At 43.2% G+C, this 15978-nt stretch overlaps 3 protein-coding genes across 7 annotated transcripts; 1 reads left to right on the forward strand and 2 right to left on the reverse strand.

Annotated features, from left to right (window-relative positions):
• Window positions 1–618: 618 nt before the first annotated feature.
• On the reverse strand, window positions 619–6905 carry olfml2ba (olfactomedin-like 2Ba). Of its 3 annotated transcripts, none has more exons than XM_053854258.1 (8): window positions 6602–6905; window positions 6257–6449; window positions 5636–5743; window positions 4882–5052; window positions 3607–3817; window positions 2732–3478; window positions 1619–1795; window positions 619–1387 (listed from the first exon to the last, which is right to left on the reverse strand). In XM_053854258.1, the coding sequence occupies exons 1-8, from the start codon at window positions 6721–6723 to the stop codon at window positions 771–773; spliced, it is 2346 nt and encodes a 781-aa protein (XP_053710233.1). In that variant the 5' UTR covers window positions 6724–6905; the 3' UTR covers window positions 619–770. The 3 variants fall into 3 exon arrangements, with proteins under 3 accessions (XP_053710233.1, XP_053710232.1, XP_053710234.1); XM_053854257.1 differs by having other exon boundaries at window positions 6257–6520; XM_053854259.1 differs by lacking the exon at window positions 6257–6449 and having other exon boundaries at window positions 6602–6904.
• A 939-nt stretch (window positions 6906–7844) lies between these two features.
• On the reverse strand, window positions 7845–11011 carry LOC128752731 (torsin-1A-interacting protein 2-like). 2 transcript variants are annotated; one of them, XM_053854262.1, is made up of 7 exons: window positions 10904–11011; window positions 10181–10257; window positions 9999–10103; window positions 9702–9875; window positions 9497–9616; window positions 9256–9414; window positions 7845–9155 (listed from the first exon to the last, which is right to left on the reverse strand). In XM_053854262.1, exons 2-7 carry the CDS (start codon window positions 10245–10247, stop codon window positions 8404–8406), a joined length of 1377 nt encoding a protein of 458 aa, XP_053710237.1. In that variant the 5' UTR covers window positions 10248–10257; window positions 10904–11011; the 3' UTR covers window positions 7845–8403. The 2 variants fall into 2 exon arrangements, with proteins under 2 accessions (XP_053710237.1, XP_053710236.1); XM_053854261.1 differs by having other exon boundaries at window positions 7846–9155; window positions 9494–9616.
• Window positions 11012–11043: 32 nt separating this feature from the next.
• Window positions 11044–15865, forward strand: LOC128771439 (torsin-1A-interacting protein 2-like). 2 transcript variants are annotated; one of them, XM_053886890.1, is made up of 8 exons: window positions 11044–11200; window positions 11696–11818; window positions 11889–12041; window positions 12367–12462; window positions 12537–12713; window positions 13829–13945; window positions 14015–14065; window positions 14384–15865. In XM_053886890.1, the coding sequence occupies exons 1-8, from the start codon at window positions 11146–11148 to the stop codon at window positions 15157–15159; spliced, it is 1548 nt and encodes a 515-aa protein (XP_053742865.1). In that variant the 5' UTR covers window positions 11044–11145; the 3' UTR covers window positions 15160–15865. The 2 variants fall into 2 exon arrangements, with proteins under 2 accessions (XP_053742865.1, XP_053742866.1); XM_053886891.1 differs by lacking the exon at window positions 14015–14065.
• The last annotated feature ends 113 nt before the right edge of the window (window positions 15866–15978 follow it).

Below are 15978 nucleotides of genomic sequence, written 5' to 3' on the forward strand. Positions count from 1 at the left end.
CGTAGCACCTAAAAGGTTAAAAATCCTCAAAACTGAGTTACTCAGAAGAGTTAAAATAGAATTATTGAATCTTTTTCTTTATTTAAAAATATCATCCACATAGTTTCATTGAAAACTATTTGGTTTCAACTGGTTTTGAAGGGTTAAAATCCTCGGAATGTTGGAGCAGAAAAAATGAACAAAAGTGTTGTTTTAATTTTGTTTCCACTTATTCTGTTAATGGGGTCATGGTGCAAGGGCAGGGACCGGGAACAGCTCCATTCTGTCTCATATAGACAGACCATCACTCACACCTTCAAACAGCAACAGCTCAAGTAACCTCTGAACCACTGTGAGAGGATATCAACCAAGCTAGAATTGAACCTCCGTCTTCTCAGTTCCACGGAGATCTTGCCTTTATGCTCTGTGGAAATGTGCTTCCAACTTTTCCCCAGCTGTCATTCTATTGAATTAAAAATGTTGGGAAACTACTGGACACAGGAATGAAAATAAAAGGCAGGTCTGAGTGGAACAAAGTCCATCCAAAAGGTGAATAATTGGGAAACGATTGTTGGCCGGACAGCGACAGTTGGACACAAAACATTGAAACTGATTCTTTCCATCATTTTGAGATCCGTCACAAACATCCTTTATTAGAAGTATTTTACATCACCCGTGCACTCAAGATAAGGCTCTTTATTATTTTAGGTATAAAAAAAATCCGATCCGATACAAGCACCGTGGACTGATCTACAATCCTTCGAGTGAACATTTACAGATGCCCCTCACCCTCACTTGGGTTCTACGTAAGCAAATCTAACGTCGTACGTGACCTGGTGTCCGTTATCCCACGCGTACAAAAGTCCGTCTTTAGGGTTGTAGTCCACCTGAGTGCTGAAGGTGTAGTTGTTAGTGAACGGCATCCTGGGGCTCATCTGGGTGTTCGTGTGCGTGTCAAAAGCGTATTCCAGTTTGGCGTCCTTGTGGTCGTAGCTGTCAACAGCATAGAGGACGCCGCACACGACGAAGCAGTTCCCATAGTGGTTCCTCCTCAGGCCGGTCCTCCAGGTGGTCTCCCGCTGCATGCTGAGGTCCATCGGGTTCAGCTGACTCAGCACGACCACCTCATTTAGGAAGCCCTCGTCATCCAGCGCCGGGTAGATGATCCACAGTCCGCTCTCGTCCAGAGCAAAGTCCACGTCGGAGTGGCTCCTCCACTCCCACGGCGAGGAGGACTCCTCGATCACGGCGTCGTGCAGCAGGGTCCAGGCGGCCACGTGTCGGTGTCGCAGGTCGAACTTGATGATGTCGCGAGAGAAAGCCCGGTTGTAGAAGAAGGCCCCATTGTAGACCACATGACCGGTGCCGATCCAGTTGTAGGGAAGTTTGTAGGAGTTTGTGAAGCGACCTTGAAAAAAAAACAACAAAAATACATTCACACACGGAGCAACAAACCCAAAACCTTTTGACAGTGAGGCTGCAGGGCATCATTTGTGTCAGTTGGCGTTTCAGCAGCCGAGTGTTGTGGCAGTTGCGTCAATGATCCAGTCGATTGATTCAGAAATGAAGCTTTTTCTCATGCCTTCCTTTTGCCAGCATGAATTGAAGCGACCCAAATATTCTTTCAACTTTCTCTCACCGCTTTTAAAGGCCTCCATGTTGCGGAACTCCAGCAGGTTGTTTCCATAGTAGAAGTTGGCCACGTAGATTTTCTCCGAGTCGGACTTGGGGTCCTTCATCCAGGCCCCCTCTCTCCGGCCGTAGGTGTTGTGAGTCACTGGCTCGGAAATTGTTGCCAGCGTGTCCTTACACTCCCCTGCGGAAGAACCGGGAAGCAAGAAGATCAGCCTGAAAATAATTAGCGGGTTTTGTTTTGATTCTAACCATCTGGGCTCTTGGAGTAGCGAGCGCTAGATAATGAATAAAGAACTACACTTGAGTGACATCCAGGTGGGCTCATACTCTCAGTGACTCGTATTTATCGTCGGGTCCTCTAGAATCGAACTCATCAATGTCATATACTGTAACACAGTTCGAGGAGTTCTAAAGGTAGACAGTGCCTTCTAACATAGCTCCGCCCACTTCTGTAGTTTTATTTTTAGTTCATGAGGTTTGTTGCTGCTGTGAACATCATGCTGTTTTCTACGACAGACTTGTTCTTTAACTGGATCAAGACATGCACGTCCACCAATGGTTTCCACTTTCAAGAGAGATTTAACCGCTGTGAGTAGTCTGCATTTTTAAGAAGCATTTTGGAGTAATTTTACGCCTCTAAAGCCACTATGAAAACACACCAGCATATGCTGTACTGTGGGGAAGACCTGGGACACGCCAGCACCTGTTTCCTGTTTCTTGTCCAAAATGGATAGACAGACCATTGTTCTCCTCCTGACAAGTGGAGGTGAGGTGTGATTTATGGAAAATAAGCTACAGTATAGATTTTATTTTAAATATTGTAGTAGCACGTAAAGGTTAAAAAATCCTCAAAACTGAATTACTCAACACATTCAAAATAATGGAAAAATTATGAAAAAAAAAAATCCTCCACATTCACATAGTTTCATTGAAAACTATTTGTTACCATCAACTGGTTTTGAAGGGTTAAAATCCTTGGAATGTTAGAGCAGAAAAAATGAACAAAAGTGTTGTTTCATCTTCACTGCCTGAGTGTTGAGGGTGTTTATTGTGCAAAACAGTGTTATGTTTTCCATCACTAAGATATCAACGACAAGTTTCACAGGAAGATATTTACCGGTCCGTTTCACAACGCGTCCCTCCTCTCGTGACTCATCGGTCCCCTGAAGTCCAGCGCCAACCTCCTCCTCCTCCCAGCTGATCCTGTACCTTCTCCCGCTGCTGGTGCGGGCCGGGCTGGCCAGAGGTGACAACTGGTTCAACGCTGTGGTTTGTGAGCGGTGAGTCGAGGCTGATGGGGTGGTGAGGCCGGCCTCTGTGGGTGAGGTGGTGTGGGCCAGCGTGGAGGAGGCTGCTGCTGTTGTGGGGCTGATGGTTGTTGAGGTGACTGAACGTGTTGTTTGCTCCTTCAGCTGTTTCCTCGTGGTAGTCACTGGGTGTGTTGGTGCCTGCGTGGGTGCTGCCGTGGAGGGACCTTTAGAGTGTGTCGTGGTTCTCACATCATTGGCCGTGGCCCTCGACAAGGCGACCTGCGGGTCGTCGTTCAAAGGCCACTTGTCCCCATCTCCGTCCAGCACCACGCCATCCACAGCACTCGCACGAGATGATCCCGTCACGGAGCTTCTTGCTGTGTGAGCTTCTGTTTGTGTTGTTTCCATGACACTGACTTGCTCACCGGCGCTTTTCATGCTCTCCTGCTTGGTGTTGCGTGTCTGACTGACTGACTTGGAATTCTGGGTCGTCCTCGGACGAAATGACCGCGGTCCCGCCCTGACCCAGGGCCGGGCGGCTCTGTGTTGAAGAAGGTTCTCCTCCATGAAGAAGTCAAGTGGACTTTCACCACTGAAGCCATGGTACTCAAAAACTGAAAGGAATCAGCCAATTTCATGATGTTTGCCACACAATCTGAACTAGATAGAAAGTCATAGCCCAGTGTACCGAGGCCGAGACTGAAGTTTGTCTCTTCTACACCTCGGTGGTGGATTGACTTACAGTTCTCTCCAGGCTCGCCATCGTCCGCCACCATTGGATCTGGATCTGATTTGTAGAAAGTCATTGCTCTGATGATCATCCCATTCGGACCCGGCTTGGTCACCTGAGGCGCTTCCTTTTGATTCACTGCTGCATCTGTTTTCACCTCAGCTGAAGCGTTGAGGAGCTCGGAGGACCGACTGTCCTCGGTAAACTTCTCCTCAATGACCTCCTGTTGGTGATAAACACAGACGGCACAAGGAGTCGATGAATTCTCTTTAGTCCCGCTTCATTTATGCAAACTAAGAAACAGACAGTGATGGTTCCTCTTTTCTAAAATTGGAACCAAGTGTGCGTGATGGCGACGATTCAGCAAGTCTTTGCACCTGCAACCGATTTGATGTTTTAAAAATAAGACCTTCCAGTCTTGTTGAGGTGGATTTCAGGAAAAGCTCACAACCAGTCACAAGTCTTCAACAGAGAGAGTCATCTTTGGATGTCACACTCTGCCACCATAACTCTTACACTCTCAGTTCAGGTGACGATTTGTGTTAAAGGTTTGAGCCATATAGGTCTAAAACAATCCAGATATTAGTGGCTGCTCACATAAGATATGATGAGAGATGATGGTGTGTTCTCAGTCTGGACCAGAATGTCTCGCGATTTCTGTGTAACTTTCTGCCTCATAAAGCAACACGTCATGAAATCCACTATGTTTTAAATAGTTGTGTGTTTGAATTGACATTGTGAACTTCACACTTACCACAGTATTTGGTGTAGCAACTGCAATCATTTTAGAGCAGACCTAGGCAAAGTGCGGCCCGGGGGCCATATGCGGCCCTTCGCCTGAGTTTTTGTGGCCCTTGTGTGGTCAGGCTAAAACTATACAATTGATAAGTTACAACTGATAAGTTGTCATTTCTGTCATTTTTTTTTATCCTGTTTCCATTTTAGCCAGTATTAGTTCAACAGTAAATATAACACATTCATGGCAATTTGGCAATTTTGTTGAAAGAAAATTCAAAACATATTTTGAAATAATTTTATCTTCAATGTTTGGTCGATAGCTTCTATTCAAATAAAATGCCACATTTACACTTCTTAATATCCTTGCTTTCATTGAACGTTTTATGGTTCATTTCGTCCTTGCTACTTGAGATTTTTTTTCCGTCACAGTTTGTAATCATCACTGCCTTTCTTTTGCCATGTTGGGCCCTCACAACAGTCACAGTTTATAATGTGGCCCTTTAGGAACTTGAACTGCCCACCTCTGTTTTAGAGCAACATGTGACTCACCTCGAGATCAGAGACTGTGGTTGTCGGCGCACCGGTGGCATTCGCTCTCTCCTGCAGTGGTGGAGGAGCAGTGAGCGGAGCAGCTGTCGAAGGGTTTTCTGTCGTTTCTTCCAAACTGGAGGGGCTCTTTGTGAGTGTCGCCTCATTTCTTGTTTGGTTCACAGAAACAACCTGTTAATAAAATAGAATGATGAACAGCAGCCGTGAGAATGAGATGAAGCCGTGAAATAGATGCGAAAACCTCAGTTGTCAGTTTGACTGGCAACAAAATGATTCAGTATCTCTTAGATTTTCATTGTAAACCACTTTGACAGGGTGTCCAAACTTCGATTTGACAATCCAGAAGAGCCACTGAGGAGCTTGCACACAGCTCTGCAAACCAAGCCCATAAATAACAGGGACAAAGGGGTTTCCTTCAGCTCACTTTGAAATGGGCAATTGAAAATTCACAGGGAATTTCCGAGGGAAACTAACGAAAATACGAACAATATTAAATGACCCGAACAATGTATTTTACTAGAACAGTATAAACATTGTGAAAAAGATGAGAACATGGAAGTACTATTTTAAAAACATTTAACTGGTAAATTAAATAATTGGCTAATATTTGTATCTGTAGATACATTTAACAAAAGTGGTTATCAAGTATTAGTGCCTATTTAGCATTTGAAATGTCATTGATGGCAATAATAGTCTGATTCATTGAAATGAGCTCCAAAGGACAGTAGGGGGCAGTAGTGTTACAGGACTTCACCTTCTCAATGTGATCAACACGGCCGACCAACTTGCTGGTGATGGAGTGGAGCTTCAGTAGATCCAGTCCATAGAAGGAACCTTCCAGTAGGTCCAGGACTGTGGACAACTGCAATCGCCAAGCAAATGGTGGGTCACTTCCACATAGGCAAATCACAGATCTACATCCAACATTAAATCCCTGGAAAAGTGGCGGCTCCACCAGCAAAATCAATGAAAGAAAAGACGACAACAAGTAGTATTGTTGGAAAACCATTGCAATGCAGATAAAAGAGCGCAAACTGTATCGCATGACTGGAAAAATCCGAACTAGCTTCATGGAAAAACACAGTTCATCTAAAGCCAGTGGGAGCCAGTGACAAAGTTGTAAATGTGCAAAACGCATGGTTATATACCTGTCACCAGAGTCAAGCACCTGATGGTGACTGATTTTTGGAAAATAAACTTGCACATTTCTAAACATGCAAAAACTTGCACAACACCATCTTAACATGACCATCTGTGAACGACATCAGGAACACGCGTGGTTGACGTCTCCATTGAACCAAATGCAGAGCAGTCCTTGTCGTCAGCGTCCTTTCAGCAGACTTGTTCCAAAGCTGCGTGAAGGACAGAGCTTCACCTTCACGTCTTTGCTCGCAGCCTCCTGCAGCTTCTTCAGCCTGACGTCCGCCTCGCAGGGGTCGACTGCAGATGGAGGCGCCACGCATGCGCACTTGCACCCGGGGCCGGCGCTGATGGTCTCTACAGTGTAGTAGTCCTGCGCAGGCGCGCTACCCTCGTGTAGCCGCCGGCAGGCGCTCCTGCTCAGGGGTCTGACAACACATTTACAGCGACAGTCAGAACCTTCCGAGAGGACTTTCACTTTGTCATAATCACCCAGCAGCTAGGGAGAGAAGAGGATGGGGAGGTTGCTGACCAGCTCGTTTTGCTCATGTGACAACTTGCGAGCGACAACGCGCCTTACCTGGGAGAGGATGCTGTCGCGGTCACCCGCGTCTTCCTCGGGCGGCCGAGGCTCGGACTCCTCAGCCCGGCTCGAGGTCGGTGAGAAAAACACGCACAGCGTGACGACGGCAAAACATACATGAAGCATGGCACGAGGATCACACAGCAAAGACACCATCGTCTGTCTACACTTCATTAATTGGCTATGAATATGAGCGGCTCCCTCATGCCGAAACACGTTAATCCAGTGATGGAAAAAGCTGATAGATCGCCATGTTTGTCGGAGTCGAGATAAGTGCTGAAGAAGAAGCGCGTCCTCCCCGCGCGAGAGCGCCCGGTGTCTGCAGCTGCAGCAGCGTGGGAGTGGGAGGACCGACCTGAGGGGCCTGGGGGAGGGCTTTCACGGCCAAGTCCAGCACAATTATCAACCAAAAAAAATCATTTGTTGCATCTTTCATTTGCTCATGTGCGTGTTGACGGGAGCGCAATGCATAATTATTTTATCTATTCCACAACCTGTTGCTGCGCCCACCCTCCGGTTTGGCTGAAATGCCACTGCCCTCTAGTGGTACAAACGCAAAATCACACATCGCTTCTTCTCTTGTTTTTCTCTTCTTAAAGCCATTTTTTTCTAAGCCTAATTCATTGGGGTACTGACAAAAACAAAGTTGTCGTTTGAAAAGTAAAATGAAAAAAGTAAATAAATAATACAATAATAAAAGTAAAAAATTATATTTTTATTAAAAAATAATTAAAAAAAATAATTAAGGCAGACGCATGCTTAGGAAGTCACCGTATCTTTCGAGAAACGTATTGAAGGCATCTGTAAATTTGATGAACTTGATGTCATGTTAAGGCTGTGATTTTCTTATGCTAGAAAATAGAAAAATAATATGGCTAAAAAGTATCAAAAACTTAAAATGGATATAAAAATACAATTCATGATAGCACATTTGTGTAGCAGACCAAGTTTAAAACATTTTCGGTGATCCGTTGCAAACAAACCTAATACAACCAGAGGTCAGCATGCCCAGTTGAAGTCCAAACTGAATTTAGCGGTTTGGTTTTTAGTTAATAACTAAGCTCGATCAAAATAAATAAAAGTCAAATGTGTGTACATGTGGTGATATTTTTCTGACATCACTCAGAAGTGACAGCAATAGACATTTCACTTTTTTTGAACCATGACTTAAGGTGTGCGGCGCGGTTTGGCTTTAATTTTACTCATATTTTGGGTCAGCCTGGCTTGAAACCACCTCTGAGATAGCGCCTACGTAGTTGGAACAAATGGAATGAAAACAATGTGATGGTTTAACGTGCTTTGTCTTTAAGACACTGATGATGAGAGAAACATTTATTTAGATTTGAAGGCACTTAACATTCAACCAGAGTCACATGGTGAGGCAGAAGTCCCCAGAAACCACACCACGTTGATGGCAGACAAGTGTCACCGTTTCAAAAAAATATATTAACTTCTATTTTGAAGTGCATTTTCCTCCTGTAGCTTTAAAATGTATGCAGTGTAATATGACAATTCCTAACAACAGACATGACAGGTACATCCATGGCCCACACCATCAAGCATTCACCACCTTTCAGCATTTCATTTAAACAAGTTGCTTTTAATTGAAATGAATAAAGTGCCATTCACTCCACTGTACAATAACAATAAAACAGTTGAAAATAGCTCAAGAGTCTTCCATGACTAGATAAAAATTATTACTCCAAGTGCAACAGCTGACTTAGGTAGTCAAGGTGAGAGTACCTTATAGACGCAGTGTTATTTGATTAGAAGGTCCAGTATTGAACATGTATATTTTGTTAGCAACCTGCCATCTCCATTCTGTCCTCTGAGATCACTGGCAGGATAAGATGTGAAATTCGGCTCCACAGTCCACCATACTTGTCCAGGTCCATCCTGTCAAAAGCCACGGGATGACTGTCAGTGAGGAACTTCTTCTGCAGATGGTCGTCAACCATCTCCTCCACCATGCTTAAAGAAAACTTTGGTGGAATCTCTTCTTCGCTCAGCAGCACGGTGAAGAGAAGAAAAGTGTTTTTGTAAGCTGCATTCTCGTGGTCACAATAGCGATAGAAAATCAGTGTTGATCCTGGGGGCAGCTCCTCGAAACGGTGAATGACAGCCACAGGTTTGTTTCCTTCAAAGGCTCCCTGCAGCTGATTGTCTATATCCAGTTTGACCGTGTCGCTGTCCGTGTGGGCTTTGCTCGCCCCGTCGATGTGGAGGACGGAGGCGTTGACCGCAGTGGAGTAGGCGGAGGCCAGGCTTTGAGACAGACACCGCAGCGTCCTCCTCGCTTGAAGTCCAGCAGTGAGGATCAGACTGACTGGCTCTGAAGGTTGTGCTGACTGGAGGTGCCTCTTGAGGTGGATCCTGCTCCTGGTCCACAAGTCTGCCCGCTGGTGAGGAAACTCAGTCCGCGCTCGCTCCATCTCTCTGAGGAAGATATCAATTCGCCCCAAATTCTTCTTCTCTTGAGGCTTTGGCTGGACGAGATGATGTATCAAGATGGCGACGAACACCAGAACCAGAGCTGCCAGCAATCTTTTGCCTGCAAGACAAATCAGTCAGTTGTGTACACAAATCAAACTCACCTTCATGTGTGAGACTCTAATAAGTTCACAGTACTAGTCAAAAATGGAATGGCAGACCTCGAATAACTCCAGCCTCTTCTATTCTTTCAGTTTCTTCTGTTACCGGGCCAATGTCTTCAACGGGCCCTCGGTAGCCCACGTAGGTTTCCGGTGCAGACGAGAGCTGATGGTAGAATTCCAGCCCTTCTTCTTCTGACTCAGTGCACCGTCCAACCTCTTGCAGAAGTAAATGATAAATGTATGAGCTTATCTTATACGGAGAAGAGGGTGGAGATCATTTTCAAATCATTCTTACCACCTGGAACTTCAGTATCGTTGAAAGCATCTTGAGAATCCTCATGGATCGGAGACTCAGGGCCATCAACTTGCTCAAGATTTCCATCTCCTGAGATTGATGCCAGTTTGTTTGTTTCTTCATCTTCAGATTGATCAAAAAATATATCAAGAAAAACAGTGTGTTGATACATTTCTTACACATTCCTCAGCAAATATATTTAACTCACTTGAAACCACTTCCACATCCGGACCTGGCTCCTCAGGTATCAGAGGCTCTCTGATACTTTGATCTTGAAGTTCATCCTCCAAAGAATCACTGACTGCACGCACAAGCAGTCCATTGTCATCTTGCGGAAAAGAACTTTCTGTGGGATGCGCGACGTCTTCAGTTGGTTTATTCTCTGTATGAGATGGATTACTATTACTATGCAACTATGTCTGGATAGAAAGTTCAACACCAAAACAACCCCATCTAAAACACATTGTATGTAAAGTAGTATAATTTATTAATATAAATACCGCACCATCTGAGTGTGTTGGATTCTTCGATTGTGTCTCTTCCTGCATGTCTTCTTCACATACTAAATCCATAGTTTTCTGAGCAGTTTGAGGCACTTCTTCCTCGGCATCTGGTGTGATCAGTCAACTGAATATGAGTCAAACCACTCAGTTCAAACCTGAGCACAACAATCAGAATGATATCTACCCATAAGCACGGGACGTTTTGCGTCCTCTAGGTCCTGGTGGTTGACAGCCCTTGGTAGGTCAGCCATGTCACAGTCACTGTGGCAATATGAAGAATAGGTCAAAGTTCATTGATTGGTTTTGCACACAGCTTTTCTGTTCAGAGTCCAAGATGCCAATGACAGTTGAAATTCGTGAGTTGCTTTTCATGCTGGTGGAATCATATATTTAATCTTCCAGAAATACTGGTTCCCGCTTAGTTTATTTAAAAGAAAGGCAGCCTATAGTTTAATGGCGAGATAAGTCATTAAAAATAGCGGGAAACGTTCTTGGAAAATTGGTTACCAGGCAAATTTGGGGAAATTATACACTCAATTTACAAACTCCATCCCCAACGAAAGTAAAATAGTAAAACTGACATTCTGTAAAGGCCTTCGATTGAGTACTTGTGATCATAGAAGGATTCATTGTATCGTTTATTGGCTAAAAGAAAATAGTGACAACCGTAACCAAAACACACTCATTCTTAAACATTTATATACAAATGTAACATGAAATAGTTGATTCACGTTCAGACATTCCATAAGATAACAAGAAAACGAGCAAAAACTAAATAAACACTGTTAGCATATTTAGCTAGCTGTCGGAGCAGTTCACGTTCTGTTGGTAATCCAGTTAAACGACTTTGTTTCAACGGTTTTGTCTGTACATATTGGAGTCATCAGGGAAAAGAACGATAACGTACCTTCGATTACATGACAGGGACGCAACATCAAAGGGTACATTGGCTGTACGTGATGTGTAGCACCGCGGAATGACTTTCTAGCGGAACGTCGGTGCGCAGACTTCGTTTCCGCAGACTGAAATTCTGGGGGACGCACTTCCGGGAAGCGGTGGTTCACGCTTGTATGACGAATCTCAATGCGATGATCGTTAACATGCTATAAGTGTTTGCCATATGAGTATAATTTGGGGGAAAGATCATAAATGGACGTCGAACCTCCCTCATTGAGAAGGTCCGCACGACAGAAGTCAGCAAAAGGTGAGTAGTTTGTTTTCTGTTCAATGAGCTAACAGGAGCTACTGCAGCTAACGAAGCCGCAGGATTCAACATTGTCCCAAGTTGTCCTGGTTCCTTCTCACCAGAAATCCAAATATATGTACAATATATGAACAAAGAATCATGTTCTGCTCCAACCACACACCTTGACAAGCGCACGATACGGGGCTGTGCAGCTGCGGTGCCTGTCAGTGTCGCATTATTAGTCTTCATTTTAGTACAAACAAATTGTCCTCTAATGTCCCTCTCCGGAACAAAACTACATGGTGTGTTCGTTGCATACGTGTTTTCAAATGTATTAGATAGAACAGCACGTTTTAAAATCCATAGGTACAAGAAGACGTGAGCCAGTATATTGGAAAAGTGTATTGATTATATCTTTACAGTTGCGATCTGGGAACAATGGACTAGAGTTATCAGGTATTAATGTGGAATTTTCTTCTCTTGTTTGAAGTTAATATTTCTGTTTACCTCTAGTTATACGGTTTGAAGCCAGCCCAAGGGCTCCGATCAAGAGGACCAAGAAGGTGGCAGAGAACACGTCTCCAGCCGTGACAGTTAATGGTTCCAGTGAAATGGGAGATCATTCCGAGGATGATGGTGAGTCACAAGTGAAGTTGGTTTCACTTTTCTATATTGTGATGGACAACGTCAACATTTTTTTCAATAGGGTCCCCAAAGAAAAAGAGTAGACGGAACTCTACCAGAAGAATTGATGGAAGCGGGGATCACGCAGACATGGACACTGATGAATTGAATGAGGAAGGGATGAATATTAAGCAGGACTCGTCTCAAGCCACCAATGATTTACGCATCCCTCAAGGTTCGTTGTATGTTTCAGTGCTTTCAATAAGTGTACAGATGAGAGATTTCTGACTTCTGCTCCAAATCGTTCACCTGTGGGTCACCAGTTTTTTTAAGATGATGATCATTCAGATATTCGAGTACACACATATGTTTGCATTTCTTCCCTTGTGGGGACCTCTTATTGCCATACTGCTTTCCCCAGTCACTTACCCAAAACCTCACCATCCAAAACAAATGGCTAACCTTAACCAAGACCCAATTATAATGACCAAACTATTTTAAAGTTTTCATCCTCAAATTGAGGCTCGCAGACGTTGTTTACCTTTTTTGTGTTTGTACAGGTGAGCCGAAGTTACTACACTCCTTTGCGATGGGTGATCGCTATCAAATGGGAATTTCTGAAAAGAACGACACAGATTGGTCTGCACAGAAAAGTGGTATGTTTGCCTTTACTCAAGCAATTCAGGAATGATTTACTATTTAAATCTGTGCTGTTTTATTTTTTTTCTAGTACGATCATCAGAAAAAGCCAATGCAACAGTCACAAAGTCTAAAGTTGCAACCAGGTCACAAAAGGTTCAAGATACTTCGGCTTACAAAGTCACCAGCATGGCGGAGTACAAGAAAGAAATGGACATCAGAGCCAAGAGCGCCGCTGTGGGTGTTACGCAGCCAATATCTCGTGCTGGTAGGTTTCACAATATTATTAGTTAGTCATACTGTCACAATGTTTTGTGTAACATAAGTTGCAATTGCCACGCAAACTGTTGCACATTTGGCAGGCTTTCTTCAATAGAAGGAGAAATTACAAGTTCTCACCAATTTATAGCTTAGTCCCCCCGAAACAAAAAAAAAGAACTTTATGGAAAGTTCTTTTACTCTACCATGTCAAGATCAGTTTTTGGTAGGGCTGCATCAATTTATTGGCCGGCATATTGACCGCCTATCTGCTGCAGTACTGGACAGTGATCCAGCCAGCGACGGTGGTGCTCATTTGGCAATACTTTTCATTGTCATTACTCCATGACAACCAAATTGCAGTTTGCAACACGTGCACTCATGGAGTTCGCCTTTGCTGTAAAAGAAGCCTCAAATCACTGGACCAAATTTGAACGCTACCAAGAGACTAACTGGACTGAAATCATTTTTTTGTACAAGTAGCCGTGTACTGTTGTCAGCAGCTAGTAGTGCACCTGGACCCAGATACTCATTTCCTGGACATGTAGTCGATGAGAGGAGCTGTCTGTCAGGTTATAAGGCAACATCCCGGTATTTAACAAGTGATGAGTGACGTTTACATTGTGGGTTTGATCTGTTCATTGAGAAGGGAATAACACGTATTTATTTTATATGAAACACTTAGTTTTGTATTGTTATTGATTTTGCTTTAAAACTTGCAATTTTTTGTGTTCTATTCGGTATCACCGTTATTTTGTAGGTTTGCATAATTCATTTAAAAAACAGTAATGTTTTCAGTGAGATTTAGCTATAATATTAAAACAAAACAATTGGGAAATATTGGTGTTGGCCGAAGAAAATTATGCTCCCCCAGGATTGGATTTTTGAAGATGTGAGAATATACCACACTGTGATCAGTTTAACACATTGCTGTGTGAAATGCCCATGAGTTTGCTGGATTCGTCTTATTGTATTAACTTGGATGTCCTTTCTAATATTGAATGTAACATGTAAGATTTCCTTTGGTATGTCTTTGTAGTCTGCATATCAATATGTATTGTATCACTATGCATGTTTTTCTTTCCTGTAATTAATTTGCAATTATTGTTTTCCCTGGTTTTATAGATTTGAGCAGAACAAAGCATCATATTCACGGCACATTTCCAGAGAAAGGTTACACAGTCAAACAACGTGTGCAAAACATTTCACCGCAAAAAGAAGCTCTTCAATTTGAAAAACAAGGTATTTTAATTGTGACCATAATATGTGTTTTCTTATCGACTTGATTCATTTTGAATGTTTTGGGGACAGGCAAAAAGAAGTCAACGGCCACAACACAGGGTGCTGGAGACTCCTCTAAAGGTATGTTCGGACCACTCATTTGTTTATGTCTTTTTCGTCAGAGCAAGTTCCACGGCTGTGCCTATCTTGATCGTCCTCCCGACTCACATCAGTCCTCCTCATGGGCTGATTTCCCTCATCCGTGGCCCTCATTGGCTGTTTTCTTCTTCCCCTTTGACCTTTCTTTGAGCATTCTTTGTCTTTTCACGTGTCTATGCCGCCTGAGTTTGACTTGGACTTGGAACCTCCATGTCTGTTCTCCAGTTTGTTTAAATAAGCTCTGCCTATTCATAGTCAGCAACATGACTGAAATAGCCATGTTTTTATGTGTTATTTCAGGGTTCCCGTGGTATTTTTGCCGCCTGGCTCTGCTGGTGCTGTTGGGGACTGCAGCCGTGTTTGCTTGGAAGGCCTTCCCTCTGCAAAGGACTAAAGGGAATGCTTCAAGTTTCTCCAACCAAATCTATCTGGAACAGTTTTCAAATTTACTGTCACGTCTGAAAGCACAGTTTGTGAGTCAGAGGACTGACTTGTGGATGAGGAGCAAGATCCACCTGGAGAAGCACCTCAAAGATGTTCAGCCCAATGAGCCGGTCAGCCTCATCTTCACTGCTGGTGTTAAAGCTGAGAAGACTCTGCACTGCCTTGCAAAAGGTTTTGCTTCAACATTCTCTTCTGCACTTAATGGCTCGGTCCTGCATATCAATGGTTCCAGCAAAGCTGGACAGCAGAGTGATGTGGTGAAGCTGGACATTGACCGGCAACTACAGGAAGCCTTTGATGGAGACACTTTTGCAGCAGTCATTCATAATCTGGAGGAGCTGCCACCAGGCTCCACCATCATCTTTTATCGATACTGCGACCATGAAAACGCTGCGTATAAGAGAGTTTTCTTGCTGTTTACAGTGCTGTTACCTCAGGATGAGGTGAGTGGTGAGCTTATGTACGTGGAGGAGTTGGTGCAGGACTATTTGAAGGAGAGACTAGTGGGCTCCAGCAGCCAAACATCATTCGATGAGATGGACAATGACAAATTTGGAGGACTCTGGAGTCGCATCTCACATCTGATCTTGCCTGTGGTCCCTGAGACGGACGTGGAGAAGAAAGGATGTTGATGCACCGTTTCAAATGTTCAGTGAATTTATTAAAGGCCGTCTTCTTGCTGCAACAATGCTGAAGTTGTTACAAAAAGAACGACCTATTAATGCTCGTATTCTTCTCAGACGCGATATTTTGGCCTTGGCCTTCGAGTACAATAATGAAAGATGACTGAAAATCTGTTCTGTTTTAATTGCACTTACCAATCGACTTAAATTGTGTTATTCATTATCCCACTTCAAAGCACTGTTACAGTTCTTGAGATAAAAACCTGAAACCTTTCGCCCTAAAGAAATCACCAATGCATCTTTAGTCGGCGATGGCCCTTTGAGTCTCCTCAAGTTTTGTAAAAATCAGGTTAGTATTTTCTTTTACAAGGTGTCATTCACAAAGTTGGTTTCTCATTTCTATTTGATACACAGTTGGATGGCTTGCACTATATTTTAGATAACATGTTTGTAAGAAAATGTATATGCAAATTGTATATATATTTTTTTCATTTTATTTTTTTCTGAATATGAGGTTATATATTTTCTCTGCACTCTGTATACAAAACAAAGTTACGGAAAACTCTGAAAATAGTGGTACAGTAGTAGTTGGGTCACAAAAAGTGCCTTTAATATCCAAAAAATGTTTGGTTTTTATGTGATATTAACATTGTCAGGTTGAGTTTTTGTTCATTTAAGAATGTTTTTTTTTTCCAATAAACATTTTGTGAATGTGGTTGCTCATCGTTTGTATTTATTTAAAGAATAACCACATGTATCATTCAGAACCTTACTGAGCCTCAAAGGAAGGACTTTTTGTGCATTTATTTCAAGAACTACATTAAAAGC

The sequence above is a fragment of the Synchiropus splendidus genome, chromosome 1 (assembly GCF_027744825.2).
Source record: "Synchiropus splendidus isolate RoL2022-P1 chromosome 1, RoL_Sspl_1.0, whole genome shotgun sequence".
Classification (NCBI taxonomy): Eukaryota; Metazoa; Chordata; class Actinopteri; order Syngnathiformes; family Callionymidae; genus Synchiropus; species Synchiropus splendidus.